Below are 10,339 nucleotides of genomic sequence, written 5' to 3'. Positions count from 1 at the left end.
TGATTATTTTTACAAGTTTTAACCGCGCAAACTCTTCCCGAACCCATAATTACGATTGAAATCAAGCTTCAAATTAGGCCTTAACGATAAGCCTAGGCTCTACTAGCCAGCCTAAGCCGAGCTCGGAAATTTTCAAGAAGATAATTATTCCCCGCTCTTTTCCCCCCACTAGAAAAAGCTGCCAAATAATGGCGACTCAAGGGGGTAAAATGGGGGAGGTAAAAAAACCCGATGAAAGAGTGTATAAGTGAATTTTCGCCGCCGTTATCCACGTGGCTGGCGTGAGTTTGAAATGATTTTGAAGGGAAGTGAAATATCTCACCAATTGATCTACCTCATTTCGATGTTTTCCTTTATAAAGAGTTATTTCGTCGTCGATGAAGTCGGTGACTTGGCAATTAGAGTCGTAAACTGTCATTTTAAATACTTTTTTTTAATCAATTTCACGGTTACCAGAAATAAATGATTTTTTTTAACCATAACAGGAATAAGCGTTAGTTCTTTGGTCTTAAATCTGTTAAATTCATTAAAAAATACTCGAAATAAAAGTTTAATTGATATTCTGTAAGTATGTTTAACTTATCTATAAATTTCGCAATGGCAGTGTAAAAAGAAGTGTCTAAATATTGATTTTTTGAAAAGCGCGCGTGAAGAACTTTAAAATGACCGTCTACCATAAATCCGGTAAAACACTTCTTAGACGTGATTTTTTCTAATTGTTTTTTGCCTAAACGGAATTGTTTTTTCCAACTAGTTTCTATTTCTATTTCGTCAGTGTCACGATCTATATGCCTATGTTCCGTGTTTTCATGCACCACTATCGAAGACGAAAGATTTCTGGATTCGGAAATCTCCTCTCCCGGTTCGCAAATTTTATTTTCAGTTATTTTTGAATCAGGAAAGTAATTTACCTTGTTGGGTAATTCCTTTCCGGATTCAAAAATTTTATTTGTGAAAATTTCCTTTTCGGATTCGGAAATTTCCTCATCTGTAAACATAGAAATCGGATAACAAACTAGAACGATTTTTGAAATTTTGTCGCGGGTTCCGATTAGAACTTTTAAAAACCCTGCCTTTGGCCCATGCTTTTCGTTTGGCTGGTAACGAAAGTTACGCCATCGGTGCCAAACTGGTGAACTAACACTCTATTTCGCCTAAAATTAAATGGCCGACTTTAGCTCGACGCTAACGCAGTTTTTTTCACATCTTTAAAGTAACTTATGTTTAATTAAAGTTGAAGAATGGCTTAAAACTGCGTAATCAAATCGTGTAAGAGTACATACTCAAAAGAAAACATCTTTTCACAGGTGTTAAAATTTAAAATAGTTAATTACGCGTTTTTAGATTGTAAGGGAAATAATTAAATTAATTAGTGTAAAAATTGTATTGTATGACTTTAAATTTTAAGTGTATTAACCTTTTATTACATAGTGTTGTATATAATATTTCGATTGTTGTAAATAGGCCTAAAAATATTCCATTTTTGTTGTAAAGAAAATAACTTTTACTTCAGAGAGGAAATCCTCTCTGAAGGTCGTTCATTGTATGTCATGTTTCAAATGTATTGTGTGTACGAGAGTGTGGAAAACCCAAAGATAATTCCGCTGCCCATCCTAGAAGTCGTGGGAGTAGGGGTACGTGGTCAGCTTGTCGCCTGTCTAAATTTTCCAGGCATTGCCCGGCCACTTATCCCCCTCCCCCCCATTTGAAAGGAGGGGCCCTTTCCGAAGGGTAAAAAGCCCTGTAGAACCAAGAAATCAACCACAATCGCATAAGCTTTCGAACTCGAAGTCCTTAGCTGTAATTCTGCCAAAGCAGATGTATTAAAGTTGTTCGGTTACCAAAAAATGTTGTATTTTTTACATTAACTTCGTCCAGCAAGGGTTCCTACTGTTTCAGTCCGGTAGGAAACTTAAATTAGCTCTCCCCTAAGACCAAATCGCCTAATAATTCGAAAGAAATTCTTCATGGTGCATGGAAACCCGGGATTGAATTCGCTGAAATAATCACCGATCGAGCCTTCGCAAGATGCCGGACCAACTGGACGAAGCCGCAATGACCAAAAGAAGTACGCAAAATTCGAAAAACGCCGCGGAAAATTCATTAGCCGCTACAAATGGATCGGGAGAAAAACAAGACCATCCACCTGCAAACAAAGATTCGACTCCGCCCGCAAAGACCAGGTCTAAGGAACTTAAGCTCGCACAAGCCGCCCAAAGAAGTGCCCAGAAAGCCGCAACCAGAAAAATGGGATCCATCATAGACCTGCTAAAAGCTACGGCCCTCGACGAGGCCAAATTGGAAGACGGTCTAGCGATTCTCATCCAAAAGGAAGAGGAGTTAATTCAACATGACGCCAAAGTACTTAACCTCATAGAGGACGCAACCGAGATGGAATTGGAGTCCGATCAGGCCATACTCTTCAGAGAGGATCTCGCCGACGTCAAACTCCAGGCAACGAGAGCTCTACGTAAGCTGCAAGGCATCAACAAGGGAGCCTCATCGTCAACCGCGGGAAGTTGTGGTGGAACCACCGTTATCGCCGGTCAAACCGCAGCCCAAAACGTCTCTCCGAAGAGCCAGCCCAAGTTACCGGAAATCACCATTCCGACCTTCTCCGGAGATCGGGAAAAATGGAACAGCTTCTGGAGCCGTTTCGCAGCAGTCATAGACAAACAGCCATTCTCTAAGGTAGAAAAATTCATTTATCTCCTTGGTTATCTAAAAGGCGAGGCACTAAATGCGGTTGCAGGGTATGACGAAGTTGACGCGTCGTATGACGAGGCTGTTCAAATTTTAAAAGCTAGATATGATCGAAAAGATTTAGTTATTCAAGCCCATCTCGAAAAATTGAGATCAATCCAGCCCGTTCATAAAATTGAAAACATTAAAGCGCTTCGTCAGCTCTACGACACGTATGAAATGAGTATTAGAAGTTTAAAAAGCCTAGGAGTAGATTTAAAAGAAAGAGCGGAAATTATTTGCCCCCCAATTTTAAGAGGTTTGCCAGGTGAAATTAGAACTGCATTTTGCTTGAAAACTAAATATGGTAGTAATTGGGACGCTGAAGAATTAGTAGCGTTTATTAAAGAACAGGTTGAAAGTCGAGAATTGTCCGAAATTCTAAGTTCAGGTACGAGCCAAAAATTCGAAAATACGGGAAAAAATGATTCTCACGATAGGTCAAAATTTAAAGAAAAGTGGGGTAGTAATTTAAGTAGACCGTCAGCCACCCAGTTAGCTACAGGGTTTAGCCACAATCAAAGAGACCCAGATATAATTTATTGTCTATTCTGTAGAAAAAATGATCATAAGACCATTAACTGCGAAAATTTTACTCTCGAGGAAAAGCGAGCCGAAATAAGGGGCAGCGGGAGGTGCTTTATTTGTCTTCGCTTGGGTCATGATATGGGAAGGTGCAGATCAAAATTTAAAAATTGCCTTAAAAGTAGAAAAAGACATAACTACGCCACGTGTGATGAGAACCCTTCACACAAAAAAGCAAATGACTCTCCGGAAAGAAAAGAGACCCTAACTATGGCAGTGGCGCCAATAAAATCCCCCCAGGAAATTGTTTTGTTACAAAGAGCCGTAGCTCTCGCCAAAAACCCCACGCAGCTGAATTCGTCGCAAATTGCCACGTGTTTTCTGGACGGGGGAGCCAGGGTAGCTTTATTAAAGAAGAACTAGCAAAAAAGTTGAACCTCCCTATTTTAGGGTATCATGAGATTGATGTTTTTAGCTTCGGAATAAAGGATCCAAAACAAGAAAAAATAAAGAGGGTTAAGGTTACGCTAGAAAATAGGGAAAACCCTGGTCAGAAGGTAGAAATTATAGCTATGGTCCTAAAGTTTCTAACGTATGACGTCACGAAATCGAGTGATAGTGACATCCAGAAAATGTTAAAAACCAAAGGCATTCAAATCGCCGAATTTTCCGATCAAAATCTAGAGTCGAAAAGCGCGGACATTGACGTATTGATAGGCGCAGACTATTATTGGGCGATTGTTAGTGGTAAAACCGAAAGACTAGGCCCTAGAACTGTAGCTTTAGAAACTAAATTAGGATGGTGCTTGAGTGGGCCCGAGCAAAACAATTGCCAGATTATAAACCAGTCTATTTGTTCTATGTTAGTTCGTCTAGGCCAAAAACGCGTTAACTACACGCTAAAATCCTTTTTCGAGTTAGAAGGGCTAGGCATAAATAGTTCCGAAATAAAAGAAAACCCGAACGATCAAGCTTTAACCACCTTTTTTGAGGATGTGAAATTTGACAACAATCAAGGGCGTTATTGCGTAAAATTTCCCTGGAGGGTTAATAAACAAACTTTACCTAACAATTATCAAGTTGCCCAAAAAAGAATTCAAGGGTTAGAAAGGAGATTTGAAAGGGACCCTGACTATTACGAGAAGTATAAATCGGTCATAAATGAACAATTAGAATCGGGGGTCGCGGAAATTGTTCCAAAAGAACAATTAGAAATTTCAGAGGCAGGAACATATTACATGCCGCACCAGGGGGTAGTAAGAGAAAATGTGCAAACCACAAAGCTTCGCGTAGTTTTTGACGCGTCGTCTCATGCGTATGGTAAACCTTCATTAAATGACTGCCTTCGGTCGGGACCAAATTTAAATCCCGATTTGCTCCTATTGTTATTAAGGTTCAGGTATAATCGAATCGCGATCGTTGCAGACGTCGAAAAGGCGTTTCTGCAGGTGGGTCTAGACAAACCGGATAAAGATTCCGTTAGATTTTTGTGGGTCTCGGAAACCGATGGTAAAATTAATTCAGGACAGTACGTAACCCTTAGAATGACTCGCGTCCCGTTCGGTATTTCTCCAAGCCCGTTTCTCTTAGCTTGCGTCATCAAATACCATGCTCAGCAATCTAAGGAGATTTCCGAACCAATTCGGGAAAAAATAAACAATGACATCTATGTGGACGGTTTAACCAGTGGCACAAAAAATGAAAAGGAAGGTTTTGAGTTTTCGTTGGGCGCGGCTAAATTAATGAGAGGGGCTGGGATGAGATTCCGAAAGTGGGGTTCAAACTCCAAAGAGTTACGAAATTTATGGACGACCCACGATTCAGAAAATGAGATAGCTTATTTTGAAAAAGAAACGAACATAATAGAGTCAAAGGTTTTGGGGGTAAAATGGGACTCCGATAAAGATACTTTCGCGTTCGAGCTTTCAAGCTTAATCGAGGTGGGTAAGAATGTGAAGGCTACCAAACGACAGGTGCTCAGTTTCGTTGCGCAAATCTTTGACCCCCTGGGGCTATTGTGTCCGTTCACTATTAGGGCAAAATTACTCTTACAATTATTGTGGGAGTCGAAAGAAGATTGGGACAAGGAACTTTGCCGAGAAAATAAACAATTATTTCAAAATTGGGTAGATGAATTATCCGTGGTTCAAAATATCAAAATTCCGAGGAACTATTTTTATCAGATTAAGGAAGAAATCAGAGACACGCAAATTCACTGTTTTTGCGATTCTAGCTTAAAAGCATATGCTACGATAGTTTATATTAGGTACGAAACCATTAACAATCAAGTAGGCGTGGCCTTAGTTACCGCTAAATCAAGGGTTGCCCCCCTGAAAGATCTCACGTTGCCTAGGTTAGAGCTCATGGGTTGTCTCTTGGGTGCTAGGCTCACAAGTAATGTCAAGGAGGTGTTTAAAGAAAAATTAAAAGAAATATTTTATTGGTCAGACTCTTCAATAGCTCTAGCTTGGATTTCAGGTAGTACTAAGCAGTGGAAGCCGTTTGTCTCTAACCGCGTTTCAGAGATACAAAGTCGATCTAAAAAAGAAAACTGGTATCACTGTCCTGGTATTTGTAATCCAGCGGACCTACTATCTAGGGGATTAAAGGCTAAAGAGTTAGAGAACAAGGGATTATATTGGGAGGGTCCCGCCTGGCTAAAACAACCAAAAAGTAATTGGCCGAAGAATGGTCCCACGGATGTAGATTTAGATTCCGTAGAATTAGAACGGCGTAAAACTACATGCGCAATTCAAGTAACTCCAAAGACAGGTGTTCAAAAATTAATAGATTTAAACACATTTAGCAGTTTAAACAAGGCCTTACGTATCACCGCCTATTTATTTCGATTTGCAAACAATGCTAAGAGAGGGGGAATTAAAAAAACCGAGCAAATAGAAGCGGAGGAGATAGTTAGAGCGGAAAAAATATGGGTAAAATCCATTCAAGGTCAGGAATTTGGGCAGGAAATTAGATCGTTAAGAAATGAGGAGGTAATTGATAAGACGTCAAGTATAGTTTCGTTAAGACCAATCTTAAATGAAAGTGGCATCATCTGCGCGGGGGGTCGTCTTGAAGAGTCGTCCCTATCGTACGCCGAAAAATTTCCTATGATTTTACCAAAAAACCAAAGATTGACGAAACTACTTTTAATTAGAAGTCACAACCGTGTTTTTCATTCCGGTATCAATGATACCGTAGCCCAGATGAGGGAACGTTACTGGGTTCCTTCGGTCAGGCAGTTGGCTAGAACCATCATAAAAGACTGCATTACCTGTAAAAGACTTAAAGCGAAGTTGGGTGAGGTACCGACTGCCCCCTTGCCAAAAGATAGGATAGAAGAATCCCCCCCATTTTCAATTCTCGGAGTTGATTTTGCAGGGCCCATGTTAGCAAAAACTGAAAAGGGGGAGCAAAAGGTCTACATTTGCTTAGCCACCTGCGCTGTAACTCGCGCGGTCCACTTAGAGCTGGTACCCTATAGTACGGAAGACTTTCTCATGGCCTTTAGGATATTAATAGCTAGGAGGGGGGTGCCGTCGGTGGTTTATACCGACAACGCGAAAACGTTTAAAAAGGCAAAAACAGATCTAAAAGTCATTTGGCAAAAACTTGACCATACACTGTTAAAAATTACTGTAGCTTCCTGTTAAATTCCTGTTAAATTTTAACAGGTAAATTCCAGTATCAACTTTTACCGTTAGAGTTACTAGATAGTTGCTGTACGCAACAGCTATAGTCCTGTTCGTCGATTAACCGTTATATTAATAGTAAATTTTCGGTAATACCGTGTAACCGGCGGCTTGAGCCCGCCATCTTGTGGAGGTTGCAGTTTTCACTAGTTTCAAAGTGTAACGGCTTTGCTGTGGTGCAATTGAAGATGATCGTACCACGGAACACAAATTATCATCAAATACAAAATAGTGAGTAGAATTTTAAATTTCATTATTTTAAAGTAATAATTAAGTTAATAATGGGGCCATTTTAGTTAAGTAGATATTTGTATTGTGTATTTGGTCAAGAATGTATTTATTTATGCTTGATTGGTATAAACAAATCGCCTAGGCTTAACTCAATAACGCGTCAATTTTTAAATTATCCCGTTAAACGCTATAATTTAAAACTTTAATTATGATTCTGAGTGATAAATTTGTATATATTATAGTTATCACTTTGAAGCAAAATAGCAGCTAAAAAAACACTTAGCCAACATAATACTGTAATATATACAAATATTTCACCCAGAATCTCAATTATTGAAACTAAAAATATTAAGCATAGCTATTATATTATATTATATTATTACCCTAGTCAGCCTTAGGGGGAATTTTTAAGAATAGCACCTTTTGTTCTTTTTTTGGTGTTTGTTTATTTTTTTAGGTGTATTATTTGTCAAGGATTACGAAATGCCAAAAGTTTTAAGCGCAATTTAATATTTAGAAAGATATGATAAATATAAAATTGTTACTTATCCCCAATATTTATCTCGGAAAATACATATTTCGACATTTTTGTACGTATTGGTTGAGGTAGGACTGATGAAGAATTAGATGTAACGGCAAGATACGACTAATTAAAAAAAAAGTGCTAAGTGAAATGTGTTTTTTTACGGCAAATTCAATTTGGTTTTTTTTGTACTTTTTTTGTAATTTCTTAATTAGTGGTCAAGGAATCTAAAAAAAAAATTATTTTGCGGAAACAAATAAAAAGTAAGCCAAAAAATGGGAAACTTAGCTTTTGGGTAAAGTAGGTATGAGTCAAAAAAATTGTAAACTGGAAGAAATGGACTTTTTAATGGTACTGCATTTGGATAAAGTAGAACTGATGAAGAAACAAATTATTCGTTTGGCGCAGGTCCGGCTTCATCTACAACTGGAGTGGTCGTACTTGGGTGATATAGTTCGGCGCATGCCTCCAAAAAGGCCAAAAAAACGTTTTTTCCCTCCCTTCGGGCCCATGTTCGGAACATGTACATGGCTAAATAGCCCGCGTACCATCCGCGGTTTCTCCCACCTCTTGGCATGGCCGCTTTTGCATGGGCCCAGGCTCCCTCTATCCTGTTCGTATGGATACCAGTTTCCGGATCTTTGAAATGCAAAGAATGATTGACTTTGAAATGGGTAAATTCTTCTTGATCGAGGCCATCGTATGCTTTCCAGAAATCCGTCAAAATGGTGGTCCCGGGCAAAATCCAGGATTTGAGGATCGGAACCAGTGTCGCTGCGTCTCTCTTTTCCACGGGAACCATAAAAAATTTGTTGGTATCTCTGTCGATCCCACCTAAAATCCACTTTCCTTCCATGCGTTTACCCCGGTGGTATTTACGTTTCCCAAATTTTGACTCGTCCACTTCAACAGTTTTCCCGGGTCCACCAATACTCTGGCTCTTCGTAATAACCGCGTTGTAGGCGACTTCGCGGCAAAACATTCGCCAATCAACAAGAGTGACCTGAGATATGTACAACTCTTGCGATACAAAAGTTTGCTTGGAAATATTGTACACGTAGTAATACACGATTAAGAGAATTTCTCGGAATTAAAGCTTGGATTTCGAGAAGAATGAATTGTCTCTGACCGACTTTGAAGTTCCGCAGACCCGGGCTTTGTGCTTCTGTACCCTCCTTTTTTTCTGGCAACGCCAAACAAATCCATCCAGAGAATCCTTACGTTCCGAAAGTGTCATACTCAGACCGCAATTTGTACAGTTTTTAGAATTACCCAAGAGGTTCTTTTCTTGTAGCCACTCTAAAATATTTTTGTTTGATTTACACATATCGTGTATTTCGAACGTTGTAATCACCTCACCCTCTTCAACAAAACCATAATTATCATTATCCACGGTAGACGTTGAACTCCCACTCGAATCCGAATCGGACATTATTCACAATCACAGAGAAAATTAACAATATTCGTAGTTTAAAAGACAGACACGAGGATCAAATACTCACAAAGCATGGAAACAAAGAAATGCGGGTTGGATAAAGTAGGGCTGATTAAGAAAAAAAAAGTTACAAACTAAAAGTGAAACCGGACTCATAAACGAAGTATTGGCGCCTTACGGCGCCGCGCACTCACTTCGCTCGAGCGCTGGGGGCGCGCGGCGCCACCCCAGCCCCATTCTTGCTAATCAAGCTGTGCCATCTATAACGCAACCTAGAGGACAGTACCAAGTATAGCCTTTTGTGGTGCGAATTAAACAAGGGAGAGCGACTGTGAGATGAATCGATCCTACACGAAGGAGTTTTCCCTCCTTATGGGTGCATATATTAACTCCACCTACGGACATCGTATCCAGTTAAAACGTACCTAGTATCTAGCGAATTGAATTCGCCGTAAAAAAAATTTCACGTAGCACTTTTTTTTAAATTTAGTAATATCTTGCCGTTACATCTAATTCTTCATCAGTGCTATTTCACCCAACACGTACAAAAATCACGAGATATGTCGAAATATTATGTATTTTCCGAGGTAAATAGTGGGGGTAAGTGACAATTTTCTATTTATCATATCTTTCTAAATAATAAATTGCGCTTAAAACTTTTGGCATTTCTGTAATCCTTGACAAATAATACACCTAAAAAAATAAACTAAAACAAAAAAAAAACAAAAGGTGCTATTCTTAAAAATAGCCGACTTGGGGAAGGTGGTTTTAAGTTATCATTCAAATGAATTTGGAAAAAATTTGCTATAGCTTTTAAGTATATTTTACACGATGATGGATACCAAAATTTCAAAGTTAAATTTAGTAAAAGCTGGCTAAATTAAATTTTTTCACTCGTTAACATATTCAATGGGTGAACAGAAGACTTCGCTCTGAAAACACTGAAGCTTCCATCAGTCCAGTAACTTTACCATATGCAAATTTTTCATCAGGTCAATTGAACCAAAAACATTTTCTACGTTATTAGTACTTTGCACAGCTATTCTGACTTGAACCTGGTTTTTTTATGCTTGTTGGATTGAATGGATAAATTACTTCAGCTTTTATATAAATTATATAGGTAGGATAGAAAAAAATCTTATTCAAAAGCTGAAGTATATTTTTTTATTTAACACCATCACTTAAAAACAA

General features: G+C 38.8%; 2 protein-coding genes across 2 annotated transcripts; both read left to right on the top strand.

Annotated features, from left to right (window-relative positions):
* The first annotated feature begins 2,028 nt into the window (after positions 1-2,028).
* On the top strand, positions 2,029-3,690 carry LOC149933691 (uncharacterized). The gene has a single exon (XM_090157383.1). It carries the CDS (start codon positions 2,029-2,031, stop codon positions 3,688-3,690), a length of 1,662 nt encoding a protein of 553 aa, XP_090013509.1.
* Positions 3,691-3,839: 149 nt separating this feature from the next.
* Positions 3,840-7,461, top strand: LOC149933690 (uncharacterized). Its single transcript, XM_090157382.1, has 2 exons — positions 3,840-6,750; positions 7,433-7,461. Exons 1-2 carry the CDS (start codon positions 3,840-3,842, stop codon positions 7,459-7,461), a joined length of 2,940 nt encoding a protein of 979 aa, XP_090013508.1.
* Positions 7,462-10,339: the final 2,878 nt, after the last annotated feature.

Source organism: Leiobunum rupestre, chromosome 8 (genome assembly GCF_980474605.1).
Source record: "Leiobunum rupestre chromosome 8, qqLeiRupe1.1.hap1, whole genome shotgun sequence".
Lineage (NCBI taxonomy): Eukaryota > Metazoa > Arthropoda > Arachnida > Opiliones > Sclerosomatidae > Leiobunum > Leiobunum rupestre.
Note: the sequence above shows the minus strand (reverse complement) of the source record. Positions and strands in the feature narration are given on the sequence as shown.

What these genes read in the sequence shown, in the direction of transcription:
- LOC149933691 (XM_090157383.1), top strand. Translation starts at nt 2,029, where the DNA reads ATGCCGGACCAACTGGACGAAGCCGCAATGACCAAAAGAAGTACGCAA.
- LOC149933690 (XM_090157382.1), top strand. Translation starts at nt 3,840, where the DNA reads ATGGTCCTAAAGTTTCTAACGTATGACGTCACGAAATCGAGTGATAGT. An exon ending in CTTAGAGCTGGTACCCTATA is followed by an intron (nt 6,751 to 7,432) that starts GTACGGAAGACT and finishes TATATATTATAG; the next exon opens with TTATCACTTTGAAGCAAAAT.